Source organism: Portunus trituberculatus, chromosome 13 (genome assembly GCF_017591435.1).
Source record: "Portunus trituberculatus isolate SZX2019 chromosome 13, ASM1759143v1, whole genome shotgun sequence".
NCBI lineage: Eukaryota > Metazoa > Arthropoda > Malacostraca > Decapoda > Portunidae > Portunus > Portunus trituberculatus.
The window spans coordinates 9325073-9350934 of record NC_059267.1 but is presented as its reverse complement, the minus strand read 5'-3'; the positions used below and the strand labels follow the sequence as shown (position 1 = coordinate 9350934).

General features: G+C 38.7%; 1 protein-coding gene across 3 annotated transcripts in view; it reads left to right on the top strand.

The window, feature by feature from the left end:
* Window positions 1-20323, top strand: part of LOC123503105 (m7GpppN-mRNA hydrolase-like) — a 40275-nt gene extending 19952 nt beyond the window's left edge. For all 3 annotated transcript variants that reach the window (XM_045252531.1, XM_045252533.1, XM_045252532.1), the window contains 5 exons: window positions 6320-6403; window positions 6720-6982; window positions 17356-17629; window positions 19606-19732; window positions 19842-20323. In XM_045252531.1, the coding sequence (XP_045108466.1) occupies window positions 6320-6403; window positions 6720-6982; window positions 17356-17629; window positions 19606-19732; window positions 19842-20068 (975 nt within the window). In that variant the 3' untranslated portion in view covers window positions 20069-20323. The remainder of the gene's footprint in view (window positions 1-6319; window positions 6404-6719; window positions 6983-17355; window positions 17630-19605; window positions 19733-19841) is intronic.
* The last annotated feature ends 5539 nt before the right edge of the window (window positions 20324-25862 follow it).

Here is a 25862-nt window from a genome sequence, read left to right as displayed (position 1 = left end):
AGAAACTGGCAATTTCCCATTGATTAACACGGGAGAGGGCAATGTTTTGGGTGTAAGCTGCGATCATAAGTTCCGCCCACCGCCTCATAAGCTCCACCCACTGCCTTCACTTTTTTTTAGTACAGTGGGATAGGCATGTGGCATATCCTTCAATAAAACCTCCTTGGCTGGTACCAAGGCTCAGACAGAACACAGTAGACGCTTCCAGGGTTCAGACGTGTGGCCGCTTGCAGCAGCTACTTGATGGAGTTGGTGTTTATGTTGTGTGTCTATATGGTGGCTCTCTTGGGTTGCTTTTTCTATACTGTGGCTACTTAATGGCATGGAGGACGTAGCAGTTTTGTTTGTTTCTTTCTGCTCAACGAGAAGTGCGCAGAAATGCAATAGTGGTGTGCAAAGACAAGTAGTGTGGTGATCATTTGGTTGTCGCCGTCTTGTTTACTCCGCTAAAAATCCCTCCTTAGGGTGGTATGTATTATGGGAATTTACTTTTATTTTCCTTTTAAATTTACATATCCTGCCCCATTTTGTATGTCTTGTATGACATGGTCGTCAATCACCATTTTTGTTGACGTGCCGGTATCGCCTCTTCCCCAGAGGGCGATATATACCGGGTCATCAACTATTTTCAAGATGGCAAATGAGCGACTTAAACATTCCTGTACAGGTCTGTCTGCAGCAGGCTCAGCCACATAATAAGGTTGTGTTTCTCACCCAGTAGTGGAGATGCTCTTCCTCCCATGTTTTTGTCTTTGACCCTTGGAGCAGTTGGATAATCCTGCACTACAGTAGTGTAGGATATTTTACCAGTTTGGTTAAGAAGGTGAGCAGATACTCAATGTTTTGAAGGGGCAGTGATGCCATGGTGACATTGAGGCTGAGGTGGATAATGTAACCCACCTGTTGTATCACAGGGCTGTCACATGTTGCACCTGGGGTGGGGGTTGGATACCCGTCTGCCTCAAGCTTGCCACGTTGCTGATCTTGGTCTTGCAGCGGCAGGTGACATGATTGCTTCAGAGCCAGTGGATTCCCTAAGTTAGAATCGGGTCATTTACTATTTCACAGGGATTTTCTTTGCTTTCTTGAACTTGCAGACCACCACATAGGTTTATTGGCTGTGACTAGGAACAGCTTTTGATGCAAATGATACTAATGGCTCTGTGTTACAGAGGTATTGGCCAAGGACACCAGGGTTTATTTACACATGATTTCTGATGGTAGATGAGCCAGACTAAAGAATTACTGGTTCCAACTCCTCTCTCGGCCCACAAAGTTGTTGGAGAGCAAGTTAACTCAGACTTCTTTATTAGAAGAGGCACTCATTTCTTTTAATCAGATTTGTGAACTCCCATGCCAATTAAAACATTCTGCCATGATGATAGTCTATATAATGTCATTGATGATCTTTGCCTGCTATTACCAATATTTTAATTACTTGACTGATGAGGAATGATCTCATTACTGATAACCTTAGACCTAAGTCTCTCTAGAAAAGTGTTAGGGATAAGAACATGGCAGGTGACATATTGTGTGAATCTAACATTGTTGTCATGATTCAACAGTTTATGCAGAAATATATTAATCCAGAGAGGTTTAAGGTGAAGCAGATCCTTATTTTTTCAGCAAAAGTTTAGAGGTCCCTGGGAACAACCCTAACATAGGGGGTGGTTTCCAGGAGAGGAGAAACAAAGGATGAGATCTGTATAATGCACAGCAAGTTACCTGTTAACAGTTGTTGTCTTGCTCATTCTTCAGCACTAAGGTGTCACTTGATATCTGTCCCAAGTAGGTTTATCTTGGTTAACGGCCCGGAGATTTTTTGAAGGAATAAGTTTAAGTGTTGCTTTGATTTCTAGGCGAATATCCAACAATCCTTGGTACATAACATTATTCATGTTAAGGATTTGTTTTCCTTTCATGTTATTCCCTCACAAACCTCATGTTCCTCCTCCCCTACATTTCTCTTGTCACAGACAGACAAGCAGTTCATGTAGCCATGAAAGGGTTTATTCAGCAGCATATTGTTGAGAGAGCTTCAGATGCTTCTTCAGGTTTCTTGTCTTATATTTTTCCCCAGAGTAAAGAAAGATGGTACTGCAAGGATTATACTTAATTTTTAAAACTTTTCTATGAGTATGTGGAATAACATAATTTCAAGATAGAAACTCGTAAAGATTGATTAAAGAGAATTACCTTTTTGCATCCATTGACTTGAAGCATGCTTATCTTGCTGTTCCAGTTTATAAGCCAGGTCATTCATGGTTAAGATTTTATGTAGAATGGATTCATGGAAGTTTGCTTGCTTACCTCAGGGTTTTTCCTTTTCTCCTCAGCTCTTTATTAAATTATTAAAGGCTCTTTTTTTAACATTTTCTGGCTTTAGACATCCTGACTACTATTTATATTGATGATTGTCTTTGGTGGCAAATTCAAAAGAGAAACTTCTTGCTGATGTAAAATATGTTGCCTTGACATTGGATCAACTGTGTTTCACAATTAACATAAGAAGTCAGATCTCCAGCCCAGTTATGAAATACAATTCTTAGGTTTTATTTTAAACTCTAATGATGTGACTATTATGACTTACACAGGGTACAACCACTAAGATTAAGCAGTTGGGTTTACAATTATTGCGAATGGAGGAGATGCAAATCAAAGATCTGGCAGTTTTTATTGGTAATGTAGTTGCTGCAGGAGACTGTACATTTGGCTCTGGTGAAATACAAATACAGTAAGGTCTCGGTTTATGTCAGAGTTACGTTCCTGAAACATGACGTAAGTCGATTTTGTACATAACTCGAGTTTCCGTACATTTCAAAGCATATTATCGAGTTTTCAACCAATCATTCTTTATGGTCATTCAGGTAAGTTAAAGGTTATATTGATATATTATTTACAACTATGTAGGAATATGAAACACAAGTTTGTTTTTGTTGTTGATTAGGGCCATGAACGGGAAGGACTGCAGGTTGCCGAGAGGGGTGGACGCCTGAGGCCGCCAGGAGGGTGGGCAGGTCGAATGTTGTGACGCCCAGGGTGGATAGCTGGGAGCGTAGTGCAGTGCGGTGGGAGTAGAAGCGTGGGCAGCGGGGCAGGAAATGCAATAGGAAAGGGCAATAGGGATCAGCAGACAGGCGCAGACGGTGCAATTCAGCTGCGAGTGTCGTGTGGCCCAGGCGAAGGCTCCAGAGTTGTTATTGTTGTGATGGGTGTGCGAGCCCTCAAGGTCATCAACCTCCCGTTGTCATGGTAACGGGCTTCCCATTTTCTTCTTCCCTCCCTCACACACATCTGCTGCCTCCTTCTCATGTCTTTTAATTATGTCCTCTTTTTCTTGTAGCATAATGGTTTTCCTTTTCTTAGCATCACTGCTGTCACTAAGAAGTTTTCTCTTTGGTGCCATTGAGCAAGATACTAAGAACTTGAGTCAGTGAACGCAGAAGTAGGATAACACTCTTGCCAGGGGCGACGGTGTGGTGGAACTGAGGGCTGAGGCAGGGTGTTATTGTATTCAAGCGTGAGGCGGGCGGTGTGGTGGGCAACCACCAACAATAACAATAAATCCCGCACTTTACGATTTATAAATTTTCAATTGTTTTAATCTTAAATTGCCTTATAGTGGACTGACATAACTACGAGTTTGACGTAACTCGAGACCGACGTAACCCGGGACTTTACTGTATTTAGAAGTTCTGAGGAATGAGGCTCTTGAAATTATGCTGCTGTTGACACCTTATTATGCCTAGATCAGAGAGCAAAGTATCTTATACACTGGTGGACAACTAATATTCATTCTTGTATTGAATCAATATGCACATCAGCCCCAGATTTATTTATATCCACAGATACTTCATTGTCTGGTTACGGGGCTTGTACAGATGAAATCATTACTGCTGGCCACTGGGTTAAACATAAAAAGACGATATTAATATTCTGGAATTAAAAGGTGTTCCTTTTGGACTTAAGGCTTTGTTGCATAATGTCCAACATAAGCATATTACTAGAATTGATTTTAGATTATACCTCAGTTGTTGCAAGATTTAATTATTAGGGTAGCATTAAACAACATTTGTTAAACATAGCTGAAGAAAAATTTTTGACTGGGCTAGTGTGTGGGACATAGACTAATCTGCTGGATCCATCCAAGGTTCTATGAATTTTACAGTTGATTTAGCATCTTGTGAGAGTGATTTCAATAAAGAATGGAGATTAATGCCCACAGTTTTTAGAGACATTTGCAGAATTTATATAAAACCCTCTGTGGTTCTTTTTGCTACTCATCAAAACACTCAGTTACATCTTTTCTATTCTTGGAAACTAGATCCTGAGACATTGGGCACAAATGCTTTTTCATTCTGTTGGAGTAATGACTCACTCCTTTATGCTTTTCCTCCCTTTAGAGTTATAAAAGACATCAGTCGAAAAGTAAGGGAAGACAAGGTGTCAGTATTAGTGATTCTGCTCGTTTGGGGGCTCAACCTTGGTTTGCAGAGGCTCTTCACCTGTTGAAAGCTGCACCTTGACTTCTTCCTCAAGGGTGTTTGTATCTGCCTCAGGTTCCCAAATGGATGTACCCAGTCAGGAATCTGAGGTTTGCAGTATGGCCTGTCAGGGAATCTTTTAGCAGGGCAGGAATTTTGGAATGGGTTACAGACTTTCTGTGTAAGGCCTAGGATGAGAAAACCCTTATGGCATATGGGAGGCATATCAAAGTATGGAATGAGTTTTGTTTATGAGAACAAGTTGATCCTTTTTTTTTGCCCTCTTTACATAACTGCTGGATCATTCACTCTCTTTATTCCACAAGGGTAGTGTTGATGGCTCTGGTTACAGTTATAACAGCCTCAATGCAGCCAGGCCAGCTATCTCTACAGTAATTAAGATTAATGGGACCCCAGCAGGCCAGCACAATATTGTGTGCTTGTTTATGAGGTCAGCGGCTAAACAACGCTCAAAACTGCCTAGGGATGGATTGATATGAGAACCTGATTTGCTACTAAAGACTTTTGATAGTTGGGGAAACAAATACCTAATTATTTCTTTCAACTATAACCAAAAAAGTAACAGGTTAACTCATGCTTTTGTCTGGGCAAAGGCTTTGAACCATTGACTGTTTGGACATCAGGAATATGTTGCTTTCCCAGAATGAGATCATTTTTAGAATTGGTGATCCACCTAAAACTTCTCATGCCCGACATCATTCGCAAGAAATAAGTTTTAGTGCTCTTCCTTTGAATGTTAATCATTAGAACGTATTTACAGTTGACAAAGAAGCTGAGAATAAGACCAGATCAAAATAAACTTGTCAACAACCAGGGTACCTTTAGGGCTTGCATCACAGGCCACAATTACTATATGGGTCAAGGATATAGTGAGAGAGTCTGGTATAAGTGAGGTGTGGTTTAATGCCTTTTCAGTTTGGTCTGCATCCACTTCTACGGCATTTCGAACAGGAATGGTGTGGGTAAGGTTTTAAAAAGCAATTGGTTGGAAATGGGAATCTACTTTTGCTAAACGTTAAAACAAGACCATATTACCTGTGGGTTCCTTTGGACAGAAACACTCTGAAATCATGGGCTGAGAGTATGTAATTGTTTCTGGCATGGACAGGTATGTATGCACATTTGGGGTTTCAACCTTGTTGTTATGTTAGGGATGAGGCTATGAACAGTCATGCATGATCTCACACTGTTGGACAGCACAGCTGGTGAGGAACTATGAGATCATTGTAACTTACTGTGGTAAGTGTGTGATAATCAGGGTTTCTCTTGGGCTGTGCTTTCTAACTATGCATGGTCATGTGTGCCCGCCCATACCATTTCATTTTATGTCCCTTGGGTTTTTTGGGTACTGTTTGTTACATAGCTCATGCTAATATATTGTCATTTCATGCATATCTGTATATGGTTTCTTTGTCATTTGCTCTTGTCACCTCTGTGTTAACCTAAATTCAGTGTTATGCTTTGTGAATGGTTGTTTTTCTGGTGATGTGATCTCCCACATCATCCTCTCATCCCTAACTCCAGATGAATATCTGAGCCTTGGTACCAGCGCTCTTAAGTCATGCATGACCACGCATAATTGGACAGCACAGCCTAAGAGGAAACCTGATCATCGCACACTTACCAGAGTAAATTACGATGATCTCATAATTGTTTATGATGTGCTGTAGAGAATCTATTGTTGGGTTGATGTATGTGCAAGATGAAAGTGGAAGAATATTTAATTGTTCTCTATTTCAGTGAGTTATGTAGGAGCATCAATCATCTCAAAGGAAGTGCTTGCTTGATGTAACACAGGAAATTTTGTCTTCCAGGGATTCTGGCACCGAGCTTCATGGGGCTTCCCAAAAGGAAAGATCAATGTGGATGAGGAACCACACAAGTGTGCCATTAGGGAGGTAAGGCAGTGACACAGATGTCTTTGCACCATCATGGTAACTAGTCAAGTAACCTACCACACTCACTTCTGCTGTGTCTACCATATTTCCTCAGTATTAAATCCTGTAGCTTGCTGGTAATTGATCAGATATATTTTTTAAAGGAAATTGTCAATAGATAACAGGACTTGAGATAAACAGGAAATGCAAGGCTTTTTGGAAATCTTTATAACAGCAAAAGATAAAATGATGGTATTTAGGATCTGTATTTATCTCTGAGTGATTCAGCTAATGACATTCAAAATATCATGATTGTATAGTGAAGTATTATTTACAGGTTCTAGAGGAGACAGGATATGACATTTCACCATTGATTGATCCCAATGTGTTCCTGGAGACATCCATCGGGGAGCAGTATGTGCGCCTCTACATAATCCCAGGAGTGCCCACGAATATTGACTTTGTTCCTCGCACCAAAGGAGAGATCAAGCAGCTCAAATGGTTCTCAATCAACCACCTGCCTTCCCACAAAAATGACCGCAGCTTTAATAAAGTTAATGGCTCCACCAATATGTTCTACATGGTGATGCCCTTTGTCAAGTGAGTGTTTCTCTCTACTTCTGGATATCAGCTGCCATATTCTATGAGGTTAGGCATTCTGAGTTGTCTCTGCTAGTTTTTCTCATGTTCCAACTGTTAACTCTGTACAGGGGCCTTATCCATTTATTTATGGATTATTCTTCATATGTTTGGGGGTTCCACTACTGTTTTATTAGATAGGAATGAAATCAAAAGCTTTTTGTCTTATTATCTCCTCTCCTCTGACTAATTATCTTCAGACTTTTATCACCACTGCAATGTTGCATTTCTTGGTAGCTTCTACGGTTATTTCCATGCCAACTTTTCTCTGATCTTACTAACTGTAAGCCTCCCTTCCTCTTACTCCTATTCTGTCCTCTTAATGCAAGAGTTAACCAATACTCTTGTCATTCATCCTTTTCTCTGGTAAACTCTGGAACTCCATCCTACTTTTGTATTTTCATCTACCTTTGACTGAAACTCATTTAAGAGGGAAGTTTCAAGACATTTGTCTTTTTTGACTGGGGACTGGCACCTCAGTGGGCCCTTTTCTCTCTCTCTCTCTCTCTCTCTCTCTCTCTCTCTCTCTCTCTCTCTCTCTCTCTCTCTCTCTCTCTCTCTCTCTCCAATCACAGTTTTTGTTGCCCTTGGCCAGTTTTCCCTCCTACATAGAGAGAATGGGAAACAATATTGGAGGATGTGTCAAGAGATAAACAGACATTGGATTGAAAGTTTGATGAATTTATAAATAAACATACAAATTTATTCATTCATTATGAACATTAGCATATGAGTAGTTAAAAAAACAGATAAAAAGACAGTAGTTATAGAAGCTGTGGCTAATGAAAGTTAAAGGGCTACTTAAAGAAATAAGAGAATGCAGGGAGTTAAGAAATATGTGTTTTAGAGGAAAACAAGAAGTACAGTGACAAATACAGTGGTACCTTGAGATATGAGCTACTTGAGATACAACTTTTTTTTTGAGATACGAGCTACAATTTGGTAAATTTTTTGTTTAGAGGTACGAGTCATGCTTGGGGATGTTGCTGCTAGTTAGCAGCTCGGCACATCAGTCCAGTCTCAGCTTAGCTAGTATCTATGTGTTTCTTGTGTGTTGTGATCATTTTCATGCTATTTTTTGTACTTTCTTTTTGTATAAAGAAAGTGCAGTTTTAATTTACGTTCGGTGTTTACCTGTAAATGGTACTACATCCTTTCCTCCCTCCCTCCCTCCTCCTCTGCCATTCACCACCATTAGCTGAAAACATGTCTCCATGGTAAGGACACTAAGTAAACTTTTGCTGTTATTTTATATATTTTTATGCATTGATCAAGTATATACGTATGTGTATGTAACTGAAAAGACAAAACAAATTTCTCCCATCTCCTTCTACTTCCTCCACCGTCACTTATCACTGAGGGAGGGAACAAGGTAAACAAAACTCTGTGGCAGCGTCGTTGCCTGCCCCCCCCCCCCCCTCTCTCTCTCTCTCTCTCTCTCTCTCTCTCTCTCTCTCTCTCTCTCTCTCTCTCTCTCTCTCTCTCTCTTCCTTACATATATTTAATGAATAATGTTTGCAGGATTGTCATTGAGCTTTTCTGTGATTATTAGAACAGCCAATCTTCTATTGTTGGCTATATTTGTACACTTCAGCTGATCGACAGTCCCAAGTGCGGGTGGGGATGCGGTAGGGTAATGTCCTGTGCAGTGCACACCTCCGAGATGAATATAATTTTGTAAGAGTAGTTTATCTATTTATATTCTCTTGTTATGTTTTACTATGTTTCTATACAATAATTATTATTTTATTTATTTATTTTTTTTTTTACCTAAAAACATGTAAAAAAAATTGGGATGCTCTTTTTGCGGAGGCTGGAATGGATTAATGGCATTTCAATGCATTTCAATGGGAAAATTTTTTTGAGATACAAACATTTTGAGATAAGAGGTCTATCATGGAATTAATTAAACTCATATCTTGAGGAACCACTGTACAATGGAAATGCAGCATTTGGGTGTTAAATGAAGCAGTGGTGGCTTTGAATTAGAGTTCATTAACAAAGTACCAATATATATATATATATATATATATATATATATATATATATATATATATATATATATATATATATATATACAGGCGTTTAACGAAGGTTCACACAATGAAATTTCTCTATAACGAAGGTTTCATTTTAATACCATATGCTCGTTTAACAAACATCAAACTCGCTGTAACGAGGCTGGAATGGATTAATGGCATTTCAATGCATTTCAATGGGAAAATTTTTTTGAGATACAAACATTTTGAGATAAGAGGTCTATCATGGAATTAATTAAACTCATATCTTGAGGAACCACTGTACAATGGAAATGCAGCATTTGGGTGTTAAATGAAGCAGTGGTGGCTTTGAATTAGAGTTCATTAACAAAGTACCAATATATATATATATATATATATATATATATATATATATATATATATATATATATATATATATATACAGGCAACCCCCGTTTAACGAAGGTTCACACAATGAAATTTCTCTATAACGAAGGTTTCATTTTAATACCATATGCTCGTTTAACAAACATCAAACTCGCTGTAACGAAGTTTTATCCAGGTAATTTTTTTTCCAAATTTGAAAGCCCCACTGTATCATGCAAGCTGACAGGCTTTTGAATACATCAGGAGCTGCTGGTACTAAGGCCTGCCTCAGGAGAAATCTTGAGACACCTATAGAATAAAGATCAAGATCAAGCCTCTCGTGGACAACACAGGCTCTGCCGATACAAAGGCCTGACTCAGAAGAAATTCTGTGTCACCTGTAGCATCAAGATCAAGATCACATGCACCACTCACTGCCCAGTCAAAACATAACAGCGTCACCAGCAGCTCATCTTCCTTAGTTCAACTTACCACCAAAACACCCTGCAATGTGGCCTAACGTTCCTAAGAAGACCAGGAAGTGTCTTACTCTCGAAGTGAAGCTGGGTATTATTCACAGACAAGAGAGAGGCCAGAAAACTAATAACATTGCTTCCCACCATGGCTTGACTCCATCTACTGTCTACTATTTTCAAGTCAAGATACTCTATTAAGAAGGCTAGTGAGACCTCATCTTCCTTGCAAGCTAAAAGAACCACCAGAACTTGTGACTCTACAATGGATAAAATGGAAAGCCTTGTGGAAATGTGGTACATAAGTTTTGTATGCAGTACCATGATGCGCACTTTGTTTACATTCCACAGGTTGCCGGTTAGTGTATTTCCGTTTCACTCTCCCTCCCTTCATAAAGTTAAGATCATCAACATTATAAAGTTACGTACATACATACATTAGTGTACATTATAATGACTTAAATTAAACTACCTAAATGTTTAACTTCATAATTTTTACTTTCATTAAACCTTTTACTGTACTATGATGCACTCTCACTTTGCTTACTCTCAATGGAAGTTCAAATCAGGGGTTAAACTTGTTATAATCGGTTCGCTTAACGAAGTTTCGCTTAACGAAGTGTTTTTTTAGGAATGTAACCCCTTCGTTAAATGGGGGTTGCCTATATATATATATATATATATATATATATATATATATATATATATATATATATATATATATATATATATATATATACGTCAAACTCGTAGTTACGTCAGTCCACTATAAGGCAATTTAAGATTAAAAAAAATTAAAATTTATAAATCGTAAAGTGCAGGATTTATTGTTATTGTTGGTGGTTGCCCACCACACTGCCCGCCTCATGCTTGAATACAATAACACCCTGCCTCAGTTCCACCACACCATATCCCCTGGCAAGAGTGTTATCCTACTTCAGCGTTTGCTGACTCAAGTTCTTAGTATCTTGCTCAATGGCACCAAAGAGAAAACTTCATAGTGACAGCAGTGATGGTAAGAAAAGGAAAACCATTATGCTACAAGAAAAAGAGGACATAATTAAAAGACATGAGAAAGGAGGCAGCAGCTGTGTGTGAGGGAGGGAAGAAGAAAATGGGAAGCCCATTACCATGACAACGAGGAGGTTGACGACCTTGAGGGCTCGCACACGCATCACAACAATAACAACTCCGAGCCTTCGCCTGGGCCACACGACACTCGCAGCTGACTTGCACCGTCTGCGCCTGTCTGCTGATCCCTATTGCCCTTTCCTATTGCATTTCCTGCCCCGCTGCCCACGCTTCTACTCCCACCGCACTGCACTACACTCCCAGCTGTCCGCCCTGGGCGTCACAACATTCGACCTGCCCACCCTCCTGGCGGCCTCAGGCGTCCACCCCTCTCGGCAACCTGCAGTCATTCGTGTTCGTGGCCCTAATCAGCAACAAAAACAAGCTAGTGTTTCATATTCCTACAGTTGTAAATAATATATCATTATAACCTTTAACTTACCTGAATGACCATAAAGAATGATTGGTTGAAAACTCGATAATATGCTTTGAAATGAACGGAAACTCGAGTTACATACAAAATCGACTTACGTCATGTTTCAGGAATGTAACTCTGACGTAATCTGAGACCTTACTGTATATATATATATATATATATATATATATATATATATATATATATATATATATATATATATATATATATATTTATTTATTTATTTATTTATTTTATTTATTTATTTATTTATTTATTTATTTATTTATTTATTTATTTATTTATTTATTTATTTATTTATTTATTTATTTATTTATTTATTTTTTTTTTATTAATTAATTAATTTATTTATTTATTTTATCTATTTATTTATTTTTTTATTAATTAATTAATTTATTTATTTATTTTATCTATTTATTTATTTATTTTTTTTTTTTATACAAGGAGACCTGCAAGGACAACAATATATGTAAAAAAAAAAAAAAATGCCCACTGAAACTGCAAGTTCTCTAAAAGATTTTAAGGAATTAGCCAGAAGATAGGGATAGATACAGTGGTACCTTAACATACGAATTTAATTTGTTCTGTGATGATCATTGTATATAAAAAAAATTATATATCAAATCAATTTTTCCCATAGAAATTAATGGAAATAGAATTAATTCGTTCTTGTGATATGAATTATTTATCCCCCCCCAAAATTAACATGCTTTAAATACCAACTGAATATAGATTTGATGAATACAGTGTTTATTGTATGTATGATATAAATGTACTATATTGCCCAAAATAACAACTTAATCTGCAAAACTCAGGACACGTCAATAGACGTTCATCACACAAGACTTGGGGCACGTCTATAGACATTTAGGCTTTTCACGGCTGTATTTTGGCTATTTTCTTCCTGTTTTCTTTGCTTGTGAGCTGGCAACACATCAGGAGTAAACATATGCTCTACGTCACTGTGTCACCAACGATGGATGGTGGGAGCAACAGTGATTTCACTGTCTGATTCCGCCACCTCTCCTGCGTGCCTTACTTTTATACCTCAGGTCTCTTGCCATGTTACGGGGAGACAACTTTTGAATGAGAGTGATATCAGAACAGGCAATAGGAGAAAGAGAGAGAGAGGATACAGGGGGCCCATTTTCTATCGCTTTAGCCAAGGCCGCTGAACCCGATCGGAAGCAAGGCCATATACACCGATGATACTACCTCATTCAACCTGTGATATTTTGGTAATCATGACATCTAGAGACTTCTGGTTTTTTGCATTGCAAAGAGGAAGAGTTGCTTGTGGGCAGAACACCATTTGTACTGACTCGTTTATTGAATTTCTAAGTGTAATCAGCATGTGAATACAGGCTATTTTGTATGTTTCTTGCCAAACTATTACACTCAACCCTCGATTTGCCGGACTAAAAGGGGGGAAGGCTTGTCCGGGAATGGCAAATGTCCGGCAATGGAAAATGTCCGGGGGTCTACCCCCTTGCCGGACTTTACCCTATACAGGTTGAACCCCGCTTTAACGGCATGCGATTTACCGGAATCCCGTGTTTAACGGCAAAAATTTCCGGTGGGAACATAGTGTTGTCTTTAACGGCATTTCGGCACCTGCACCAGCTGTACCAGGAAGTTGGAAAATAAATCAGACGTTTTTTGTTCAGAAAAACAAAACTGAGGAGAAGAAAGAGACTTTGCACCAGATGTGGAAGACAAGAGAAAGAAAAATAAAAGAAAGGCAGGATCAGGAAGAATAGAAGTAACAGGAGGTGCCGAGGCAAAGGCAAAACCTCCGACGACCATCATCATCATCATCATCATCATCACCACGTGGGGCCGTAACACATGCCAATGCCGCCGACACGTAAGCACAACACTCGTGTGACGCGGCAGACTTGTTTACAGTCCAGTACTAGACGTGTATGTCCGCCCGCGCTGCCATCTATAGTGCCCGATTTGCGAACTTTGTCTGGCGCGGTAGTTTGAAATCGACTTGTCCCGGACTTTTTTTTTTTTTTTTTTTTTTTTTTTTTTCCCCACAGACTCTTGTCCGGCAAATCCGAAATCCGGCAAATGGAGGTCCGGCAAATCGAGGGTTGAGTGTACTTTTGGGACCCATGATCTTGAGTTCACAAAACTTAAGAAAAAATACACACTGCCGAGGAGCATAGACACATACATGCACAAAGGATGAACAACGATACACAACGCGGGCTGAATGTTCAGGTGGACGCAGGTAGCCGAGCGATTGCTGCACCATCTACCTTAAAAATATCTTCATATTTCAAGGCATAAATTATATGAAATATTTTCGTCTTATATAAAAAAATTGTATAATGGGGCGTTCGTGTCTCGAGGTATTACTGTATCTTGAAACCTCCCTCTTAAAAATAAAACTTAAGTCGTAGGAAATTGGAAATACAGAAGCAGGCAGGGAGTTCCAGAGTTTACCAGAGAAAGGTATGAATGATTAAGAGTACTGGTTAACTCTTGCATTAGAGAGTTGGACAGAATAGGGGTGAGAGGAAGAAGAAAGCCTTGTGCAGCAAGGCTACAGGAGGATGGGAGGCATACAGTTAGCAAGATCAGAACAGTTAACATGAAAATAGTGATAAAAGATAGGAAGAGCTGCAGCATTCCGGCAGTGAGAAAGGCTGAAGACAGTCAGTCAGAGGAAGGGGAGTTGATGACACGAAAAGCTTTTGATTTCACCCTATCTAATAAAACTGTGTGAGTGGAACCCCACCAAACATGCAAAGAGTACTCCATAAAGGCCTTGTACAGAGTTAGCAGTTGGAGGAGCGAGAAAGACTAGTGGAGAGGCTGCAGAATGCCTAACTTCATAGAAGCTGTTTTAGCAAGAGATGAGATGTGAAGTTCCCAGTTAAGATTATGAGTAAAGGACAGACCAAGGATATTCAGTGTGGAAGAGGGAGACAGTTGAAAGTCATTGAAGAAGAGGGGAAAGTTGTCTGGAAGGTTGTATCGAGTTGATAGATGGAGGAATTGAGTTTTGAGGCATTGAACACTACTAAGTTTTCTCTGCCCCAATCAGAAATCTTAGAAAGATCAGAAGTCAGGCGTTCTGTGGCATCCCTGCGTGATCTGTTGACTTCCTGAAGGGTTGGTCGTCTCTGAAAGGATGTAGAAAGATGTAGGATGGTATCATCAGTGTAGGAGTGGATAGGACAAGAAGTTTGGTTAAGAAGGTCATTAATGAATAAAAGAAAGAGAGTAGGTGATAAGGCAGAACCCTGAGGAACACCACCATTAATAGATTTAGGAGAAGAACAGTGGCCGTTTGCCACTGCTGCAATAGAATGGTCGGAAAGGAAACTTGAGATAAAGTTGCAGAGAGAAGGATAGAAGCTGTAGGAGGGCAGTTTGGAATTCAAAGCTTTGTTGCAGACTATCAAAAGCTTTTGATATGTCTAACATGACAGTAAAAATTTCACCAAAATTTCTAAAAGAGGATGACCAAGACTCGGTAAAGAAAGCCTGAAGATCACCAGTAAAGTGACCTTGACAGAAGCCATACTGGCCATCAGGTAGAAGATTGTGAAGTGACATGTTTGAGAATCTTCCTATTGAGGGTAGATTCTAAAACTTTAGACAAACAAGAGATTAATGCTATAGGACAGTAGTTTGAGGGATTAGAATGGTCACCTTTTTTAGGAACAGGCTGAATGTAGGCAAACTTCCATCAAGAAGGAAAGGTAGAAATCGATAGGCATAGATGAAAGAGTTTGGCCAGGCAAGGTGCAAGCACGGAAACACAGTTTTTGAGAACGATAGGAGGAACCCCATCAGATCCATAAGCCTTCCTAGGGTTTAGACCAGAGAGGGAATGGAAAACATCATTACTAAGAATTTTGATTGAAGACATGAAATAGTCAGAGGGAGGAGGAGAGGAGGGACAAGCCCAGAATCATCCAAGGTGGAGTTTCTAGCAAAGGTTTGAGAGAAGAGTTCAGCTTTAGAGACAGATGAGATGGCAGTGGTGCCATCAGGATGAAATAAAGGAGGGAAAGATAAAGAAGTAAAGTTATTGGAGATGTTTTCAACAAGATGCCAGAAGTCACGAGTGGAGGTAAAGTTTGAGAGATTTTTACATTTTTTTTTTTTATACAAAGAGTGTTTGGCAAGTTGAAGAACAGACTTGGCATTATTCCGGGCAAAAATATAAAGTGCATGAGATTCAGGAGAGGGAAGGCTGAAGTACCTTTCATGGGCAATCTCCCTATCATGTACAGCATGAGAACAGGCTGTGTTAAACCAAGGTTTAGAAGATTTAGGTTGAGAAAAGAATGAGGAATGAATGCCTCCATGCCAGACACTATCACCTCTGTTAATGGTTCAGCACACAGAGATGGGTCTCTGACATGGAAACAGTAATCATTCCAGGGAAAATCAGCATAATACCTCCTCAGGTCCCCCCAGCTGGCTGAGGCAAAACGCCAGAGGCACCTCCACTTTGGGGAATCCTGAGGAGGGATTGGAGAAATAGGGCAAGATACAGAAATGAGATTGTGATCAGAGGAACCCAACGTAGAAGATATGGTAACAGCTAAGCTGAAGGATTAGAGGTGAGGAAGAGATCAAGAATGTTGGGTGTATCTCCAAGACAGTCAGGGATACAAGTAGGGTGTTGCACCAGTTGCTCTAGGTCATGGAGGACAGCAAAGTTGAAGACTAGTTCACCAGGATGGTCAGTGAAGGCAGAGGAAAGCCAAAGCTGGCAGTGAACATTGAAATCTCCAAGGATGGAGATCTCCACGAAAGGGTAATTCACCTCGGTCGTCTGCTGGTCACCCAGCCAGTCTTCCCTATTACGGAGCGAGTTCAGAGCTCATAGACCTATTTTCGCGTAGGACTGAGACCACATCACACACAACACACACTGGGAAAGTGAGGCCACAACCCCTTTAGTTACATCCCTTACCTATTTACTGCTAGGTGAACAGGGGCCACACATTAAGAGGCTTGCCCATTTACCTCGCCCCTTCCGGGACTCGAACCCGGCCCTCTCGATTGTGAGTCGAGCGTGCTAACCACTACACTATGCGGTAGAGGAACAGAATGTGCTCCACTTTGGAAGTTGAATTGTCAAAGAATTTACTATAGGCAGAGGAATTGGGGGAGAGATAGACAGCACAAATAAATTTAGTTAGAGAGTGACTATTGAGTCTAAGCCAAATGGTGGAAAACTCGGAAGATTCAAGAATGTGGGCATGAGAGCAAGTTAAGTCGTTGCATACATAAACGCAGCATCCAGCTTTGGAACAAAAATGAGAATAGAGAAAGTAGGAGGGAACAGAGAAGGGGCTACTGTCAGTATCCTCAGGCAGCTGTGTTTCAGTGAGGAAAAGATGAGGTTTAGTACAGGAGAGGTGATGTTCCACAGATTGAAAAATAGATTAAAGACCACGAATGTTGCAGAAGTTATGAAGAAAAAGTTGAGGAAAGTGTCATTAACTTACCTCTTTGAAAGCTAACAGGTTAAGAAAGCAATGAGTATGGAACTGTTGCTCATGTTTTATTAAGGGGCCTGTCATATTAGAATCTTGCACATTGACAAAGACCAAGCCTCTGTATGTCTCATTCTGTTAATAAACTCCTTAGGACAAATCTTTCTATTTTCACCAACTGTCTATGAATTTAGCCTTTTTTTTCTTCTCTCTCTTGGCCATACTTTACAAATTAATTTGCTTTTTTTACCTTGCAAATTCATATCCTTCATACATTACAGATTCATAGTTTCTTTTATTCACAACAAATTCATATTCCCCTCATACCTAACAAATTCCAGCATAGCTAACAGATTCGTGTGTCCAACATGCCTAACAAATTCATAGTGTCCAGCATACCAAACAGATTCATAGTGTCCTGCTTATCTAACAATTTTATGTCATCCTCCACATCTTGACAGTGATCTCTTCTTTATAATTTTTTTTTTTTAAGGTCATTATTTTACTCTATATGCAGGCCACTGAGAGAGTGGGTGGCTGTCAGGCATCGTAGTGGTGCCAGTGGCAGCAATGGCTGCACTGGTGGCAGAGAGGGCCGGCGCCGGCACCGCAGTACCAGCACTTCTATCACTACTACCACCACCACAACCACCATTGCTGCCACTGGGGAACACCACAACGGCACCAGACACAGCCACTCGCCGGCCACCTCCACTGACAGCAACAAGAAGTTACAGCAAGGAGTGGACATGAGGAAGCAGCAGAGGGACACCTTTGCTAACTGTGTTCAGGTGAGTCACTTCTCAACCCCTTTTTCAAATATTGGGGTCATGGTAGGTTGCATTTTTTGGGGTATTTTTTTTTATTTACCCCATATAATCTAAAAGAAATTATGAATTGCTTCATATATATATATATATATATATATATATATATATATATATATATATATATATATATATATATATATATATATATATATATATCATTCCAATGTGATGAGCTGAAGTGTGGCTCCCATACCATACTTGTTATCAAATACTTTTCCTTCTGAGCTCATGATGTCAGACTAAGGAAGGGGAATTTATATATATATATATATATATATATATATATATATATATATATATATATATATATATATATATATATATATATATATATATACAATAAGGTCTCGGTTTACGTCAGAGTTACGTTCCTGAAACATGACATAAGTCGATTTTGTACGTAACTTGAGTTTCCGTACATTTCAAAGCATATTATGGAGTTTTCAACCAATCATTGTTTATGGTCATTCAGGTAAGTTAAAGGTTATATTGTTATATTATTTACAACTATGTAGGAATATGAAACACAAGCTTGTTTTTGTTGTTGATCAGGGCCATGAACGCGAAGGACTGCAGGTTGCAGAGAAGGGTGGACGCCTGAGGCCGCCAGAAGGGTGGGCAGGTCGAATGTTGTGACGCCCAGGGTGGACAGCTGGGAGCGTAGTGCAGTGCGGTGGGAGTAGAAGCGTGGGCAGCGGGCAGGAAATGCAATAGGAAAGGGCAATAGGGATCAGCAGACAGGCGCAGACGGTGCAAGTCAGCTGCGAGTGTCGTGTGGCCCAGGCAAAGGCTCCGGAGTTGTTATTGTTGTGATGGGTGTGCGAGCCCTCAAGGTCGTCAACCTCCCCGTTGTCATGGTAACGGGCTTCCCATTTTCTTCTTCCCTCCCTCACACACAGCTGCTGCCTCCCTTCTCATGTCTTTTAATTATGTCCTCTTTTTCTTGTAGCATAATGGTTTTCCTTTTCTTACCATCACTGCTGTCACTAAGAAGTTTTCTCTTTGGTGCCATTGAGCAAGATACTAAGAACTTGATTCAGTAAATGCAGAAGTAGAATAACACTATTGCCAGGGGCGACGGTGTGGTGGAACTGAGGCAGGGTGTTATTGTATTCAAGCGTGAGGCGGGCGGTGTGGTGGGCAACCACCAACAATAACAATAAATCCCGCACTTTACGATTTATAAATTTTCAATTTTTATTCTTAAATTGCCTTATAGTGGACTGACGTAAGTATGAGTTTGACGTAACTCGAGACCGACGTAACCCGGGACTTTACTGTATATATATATATATATATATATATATATATATATATATATATATATATATATATATATATATATATATATATATTTTTTTTTTTTTTTTATTGTCTACTTTTCATACACATTCCACAACTGTATAATGTGTGTAATAGATAAATACTTTTTTTTATATCAGAAATATCTATAGATAAACAAGAATTGTTTGTTCAGGAAAATGGTTGAATGTGCATGTGGCAACACCCCATGTCTCAAGCACGCCAAAATATTTATAGCCATTTTTTTTTTATCCCTCTTTTATACTGTAGTATTCTGTTTCATTTTATTACTCTGACATTGTATGCATCAGGAAAAAAGAAAATAATCCCTAAGTATGTTTCAATTTCTACTGAAGTATTCAGTCCGTAATAACTACAAGCCAAAAACACATATATATGTATATAAAGATTCATTTCTGATTTGTCATAAACTTCTATGTTATTGTTAGTGACAAATTTCATATATACAGACAAAATTCAAGGACTTACGAAAGGTCTGAATAAAGTTGTATATATACATACTAAACACTTCTCAAGGAGTTACGTATGTATAGGTTAAAACTTGGTTGCTTTTTCTTTTCATGTATATGAAGGTTTTGATGTTGCTGAATATTCTGTTTGTTTTTTTATTGAAGGAGGAAGCGGCATGGGTCATGAAACTCCGGTCAAACTCTGATGTTTCGCCACGACGAAGAGAAGCTGCGTCTAGCAAAGGAAAGCAACGCAAAGCACAGCACAGTGCCAACAAGCCTACACCTACAGGTAATGAGGCTTGTGGGGATGCTTCTTCCTTATTGTATGTACTTATTTTATGTTTTACATTTTACATACATTATAAGTTTCATAAATAATGCAGATTTATATTCTTCAGTTCCAGCAGAACATCAAGAAGAGAACCAGAAGTTCACATTCAGCAAGCGAGGGAAGGTAAGAGGCAACAAAGGTAACAGAGACAACCAGGTGGTAGACACACAATCCCTGACCTTCACCTCAAACCCTCGCTTCCGCTCCTACTCATGGCAGAGCTTCCGCATCAACAAAAAGGAAGTGATGGACGCCATTGATAGAGTCTGGAGTGGCGTCACCCTCGGCTGGTAAATGAGGCTTGTGTGCAAACACGTGTATGACCTAAGTACTTATTACTGAAAAACGTAACTTCAAAGGTTAAACCAAAGATTTATCCTACACACCTGAGGCTACTTACTGTACAAGCTTAGTGAAGGTCTGATCAGTTGCCCAGTTTAATATTTTCTTGATTTCCAAATTCCAAATGATTGGCAAAACATATCAATGGAAAAAAATGTATAGTAAGTAAATATTGAATCAAATCTGATACAACTTATTGAAGGAAAAGGAAAGAAAACTCTCTAGGTATGTCCTTTTTTTTTTTTTTTTTTTTTTTTTTTTTTTTTCAAATTAAGTTTATTACAGTGTGTCTCAGAACTTTTTTAACTTTTCCTCTAGAGTAGATATATGAGCACTGAAACACCTTTCATTGCTGCACAAATATTTGCTGGTGAATACTCACACCGATCAAGCCATCAAACTGGCCTTTGGGTTCCTTGCGGCTGCAATCCAGTTATCAGAAATATTGAATTTGTAAAGAGAAACAAATGTTGAGGCTTGTAAGAGGATGGTAGTCTCTCTCTCTCTCTCTCTCTCTCTCTCTCTCTCTCTCTCTCTCTCTCTCTCTCTCTCTCTCTCTCTCTCTCTCTCTCTCTCTCTCTCTCTCTCATCTGAATTCCGTCAACCTCTTATAAGTAAGTGCCATTTTGAGTGACTGCATTTTTAATGTTTTTATTTTTATTTATTTATTTATTTATTTATTTATTTATTTTTTTTTTTTTCCCTCAATAAGTCATTACAGGTTGGGAATCCCTTATTTGGATTGTCTGGGACTATAAGTGTGCTGCACTTTTTAATTCAAAATTTTAGAGGCTTGTGTTACGAACTGTTATAAAATCTGTATAATCCACATTTATCCAGTGATATATCTTAGATTTTGCACTGTTTGATCTAAGTTATTTTTCAATAGGATCAGTTGGAAGTGATTTGGATTTCAAGTATATTTATCACAGTGGAGATAGTTTGATAAGGATTCTTCATCATTGATGTGATGGGTAAAAAACATAATTGAGAACCTGAGTAATTTATTTATTAATTCTTGTGGCCTAAAATTCATGAATATCAGATGGACATGCTGCACTGATTTTCAAGATAGGGAAAGATGAGGCAGATTACTAAAGATTTGTTATAAGGACTTGGAGACCATTAATGATGAATGTTGCTGGTGTGTGACTTGTTAAGATGTCATAGAAATGAATGGTAAATTATATAGCATTGAGTATATTAAGCAGAGACTGGACTGGAAATGATGAGGATAGATAGAGGGAGGAGTGATGTGGTGAGTGGAATAAACAAAGATTAAAGAAATGTTAGAGATACAGAAGGGAATGGATTGGTGTAAAGAAAAAGAGAAAGTATTTGAAGCATGTGATTGAGTAAAGGAATGATAGATCTGGTTGTATACAAAAGAAGGACAATGGAGACAGTAAGGAAGAGGTGGAAAGGACTAAACAAGAGATTATATGAAATGAGAAATGTGTAAATGAAAAAAGTGGAAAACGGACTTAGCAATCCTGTATGAACATGACAAAAACTTTTCAAAAGGAAGAGTTTCTTCCTACCTGTTCTTCATTGTCTGTAGAATACTGGAAGCATGTCCTACCCTCACTCATGACTTTCTCCTTGTATTATCAGCAGTTACTCATGATGAGTCTGAGAAGGAAATGGATGAAGTTCTTGTCATTTCTTACTGGTACATTTGCTTCAGTCCTACTGCATACAAACCAACAGAAAGAATGGTGATGCAAGGAGGGTGAGAGTAGTGGTGATATAAGAAGGATGAGAGAGTAGTGGTGGTGTGCAAGGAAGGTGAGAGGGTAGTGGTGATACAGGGAGGATGAGAACAAATTAATTATTGAACAAGATTTTGAACTCAAAATTACTTTGATAACAATAATTTGGTTCTGGAACAAAGTTACTGATTTCAAATATTAGAATGCAAAACAAAAGCTGTTATTTATTACTAATTTATAATTTCTCAAAATATATCCTCCATTTTTATATATTTGGAGGGGAGACAACAGAGTGCAAGACAGTAATTCAATCTTTGAAATATATAAGTTAGATGTGATTCTATTGGAGAGCTGGTAACTGGTTATTTTGCCTATGAGCCAATTTGCCACATCATGTCATTTTGCCAACACTGTGGAGTCATTGGTTACAAGTGATTATGAATAGTTACAAAAAGGATGGCAGACAAAGAGTAATACTAACGATCGACAGAGTAGTACGTGAAATATTAATGTGAGGCCATGGGACAGACAGGTTGCACATGACTGTGTGTTCAGGGTGGGAGTGACTGTCAGACATATTTTGTCATCACAGCTGATTGCAACACAGAGATGCTTCACCTCCAGGACAGCTATTGATACATGATAAATGTTGTCAGGAAGATAACGTATGCCATCTTGCTGTCAGTTAAATGTTGTTGCTGTAGCAATGACGATCATTTGTTTATTCCAGTTGAGAGGTGCACAAAAGCGTTTTGTAAAGGATATGTGCTACAGGAACTGCAGGGTGCGAGTCGCTCTCTCAAATGCAGGTCTGAGTCCAGGAAATGATTAATCTATTTTACATTGATTCCTATGGGAAAATTATTTTGATGTTATGAAGCAGCCATCTGAGCAGTAGGAGCATCATAATACTAAGAATGGGTTGAGAAGTCTCTGGGAATAGAAAAATTCATTTTACATTGATTCTTATGGGGAAAATTGCCACTGCCTGCTGGGATGAAGTGATAAATTTGGAAGAAAGTACAGAGAGGAAAATGTATATTTTTATCACATGAGATGTCGTTAACAGTGTCTCCACCACCTAACCCCATTTTATTTCACAGTGGTGTCTCTATCGTGTCCATCTGATATTTAGTAGGAATAGTGAGATCAACACAGGTTATACAAGGAATACAGTTGCTGTGTCAAACATTAGAGCCACATTATTTCTGGTAACAAATACTACCAAGTGCAATCCTGCAGGTCACCGAGTTTTTATTTGTCATGCATGGTCAACACTCAAACATTTCCCAGAGCTGTGATTCTTAATGAAGGATTCCCAACCTGTGTGACTGTATGAAGAATTCACTCAGTCAATCTGGATGGTGGCATGTGTGTTGAGTCATGCTGTCTTGTGAGGATGTGATGCAAGGTGTGGCTCATTGCAAAGCTTTAATGACAAGCTGCTGGGTGATGGTGTTAGTGATAAGTTATGCTACATAGAATCCCATTAAGAATAGACACAGCAATGAGATGAAAGTTTTTTTTTTTTTTTTTAGTTTTTTTATTTATTTATTTATTTTTTTTTCCTTTTTTTCCCTCTCCCTCATTTCTGTTAGACTTAAGTTACGGGTCAGTGGATTAGTATAAATTTGGTCTGGAATGCTTTACATGTAATGAAGTAGTGAAGCCTTGAAGGCAAAGGAATCATAGGCATTATTGATCTCTCTCTCTGTATTGCTTCTCTGCTCAGTGTGTTACAGGATCCTTCAGGTATCTGTTGTAGGACCTCATGCTAGGATAACACGCTGCTGCTCAAATATCCCAACCTTGAATCTTTTGCTGCCAGTGACACTTGTGATAAGAGATGTTTGTGTTCAAAAAACATTATTTGTCTGGACAGTTGAGGTTGTGTTACTTACTTACCAACAGTCACACACAATGAACACTGGTGTGGGCTCCAGTGTCTATTCTCCCGCAGCTCACTATTGGAAGACATGTGCATTATATTGCTTCCAACACATTTTAAGAATTCCTTGGGTCACAAAATTATCATGATTGCATATTACTAGCAGCAAATAGGATTACATATACAGATTCAATACTGTTGATTTTCTAGAGATATCTCCCTTACACTGGAGTTGAATTAAGGCAGATCCAAAATACTGTTAATGAGGGAGACCCATTATTGTACAAACTATTTATAATAAATCTTGGGATTGGAATGGTGTCCTATGGAAAGTGGCAGGTGAGGCTGTGAATTTTCTTGTCAGGAAATTATCTCTCCTAGCACTAGCATTCTGTCTCAGGTGTGGAAGTGTGCAGTGAGAGGGTTGATTGGTGTAGTGTGAGCTGCTACACTGTGGTTACCAACCTAAAATGATCAGTCCTTGTGTTGCAATTATGAGACAGTATTTTTATCATATCTATTGTGCATTGATATTGTTTTGTATTATACTATTTTATTAAATTCTTTGGGTCAGATTTATAGCATGTTGGAGTATTATAATTACACACTGCAGGAAAAAGGCATATTTTTTTGTAATTTAAATGCAGTATTTGAAATGGAAACATTTGATGAATATCACTGAATAAATAATTACTGGACTAGATACTAATGTGATGTCATGGTGAATGTGTCGTACCTTTAAGGCTGGAACACTGAGGATCATCCAGGACAGATTCTGATCATTCTGATATCATGTCAAGCTTACTTTTGTTTCCATCACTGTAGTAAATGTTCTGATGAAGCCAATGATGGATGGCTTTATCTATCTACATACCTACACCTTTTGCATGCTCCTGAGAATTCCCTTAAGGAAAATTACCTTGACAACAGTTGCTATTTCCTATTTATTCCTGTCCTCGGTTACCCTTCTTTCATCCTCCTCTCTTGTTTCTCATATGTACCATAACACTGTCTTCCCATTTCACTGGTGATGGATATGGTGATACTTTGGTGTGGTGCTGAGAAAGCTGCCATATTTGTGTTTGTATTTGTAGGACACATGACAGGCTGGATCCAGGAGTGTAGCAGTGCCATGTGGACTGCAGGTAGCAATAAAAGATGCATCCATGTTCACTGCATCAGTGGGTGGGAACTGAGGCATACATAAAGTCATTGTGGAAACACAGTTTCAGTGGCAGCTGCAGCAGAGCATTTGTGGGATACTGCTGTCCTCCAGGCCAGTCTGTCATGTGTCCTGTAGTATTACTTCACCAAAAATATAAAAATAACTGAATATGTCAAGAGAATGAATGAGCCAAATGAGAGTGTATATGCAAAGATATTTTAGTCTAGAGACTAAAATGTGATATTTTTATTTATTCTTGGAGATGCCTATGTTCTTATACCTATGTGTGAGTGTGAGAGTGTGAGTGTGGATATCTTGAGTCAGCACTGCCCTCTCCTTTCCTTGGGGGTTGTTGGCTTGGTGTTTAAATACATTGATGAATATTTTATTTTATTTCTCTGAAATTTTGTATGCTCTAAGTTCTGTTGTAATCACCTATGTTAAAGTTTAGATTTATGATTATATTTTGTTTAGGTTTTGTTAATGATTTTTCAAATATTTTTAATATACGATTTTTATTTATTTTATTTATTTGTTTTTGTTTCTATGTTATATGCCAGCTCACTCTTTTAAGAGTTAACTTGTATGACAGACTGCACCAAGAATCAGTGAACCCAGCTCAGAAAATGAGTCTTCAAACTTTGTGTCACAACCAGAACATTGGAATTTCTAGTGATTATAGAAGTGCGTGTCTTAATCTGATACACTATTAAGTTTTGTCATACATTTAAACCTGCGGAGAAATCTAAATTACAATCACAACTAGAGCTCTGTTATAATTGTTTGATTTAATTGGTTGTTCTTTATAGATTACTGTTCATGCTCCAAGAATTATGATGTCAGTTTAAAGTTTAAATGTGTATCACGAGAATGTTTCGTATTGAAGTCTAGCATGTGATTACATTGTAATGGAATAGAAGAAAGTTTTAAGATTGATAAGTTGCATTTAAGAATTGTGGGCTAGACTGAGAAATAGGGTTG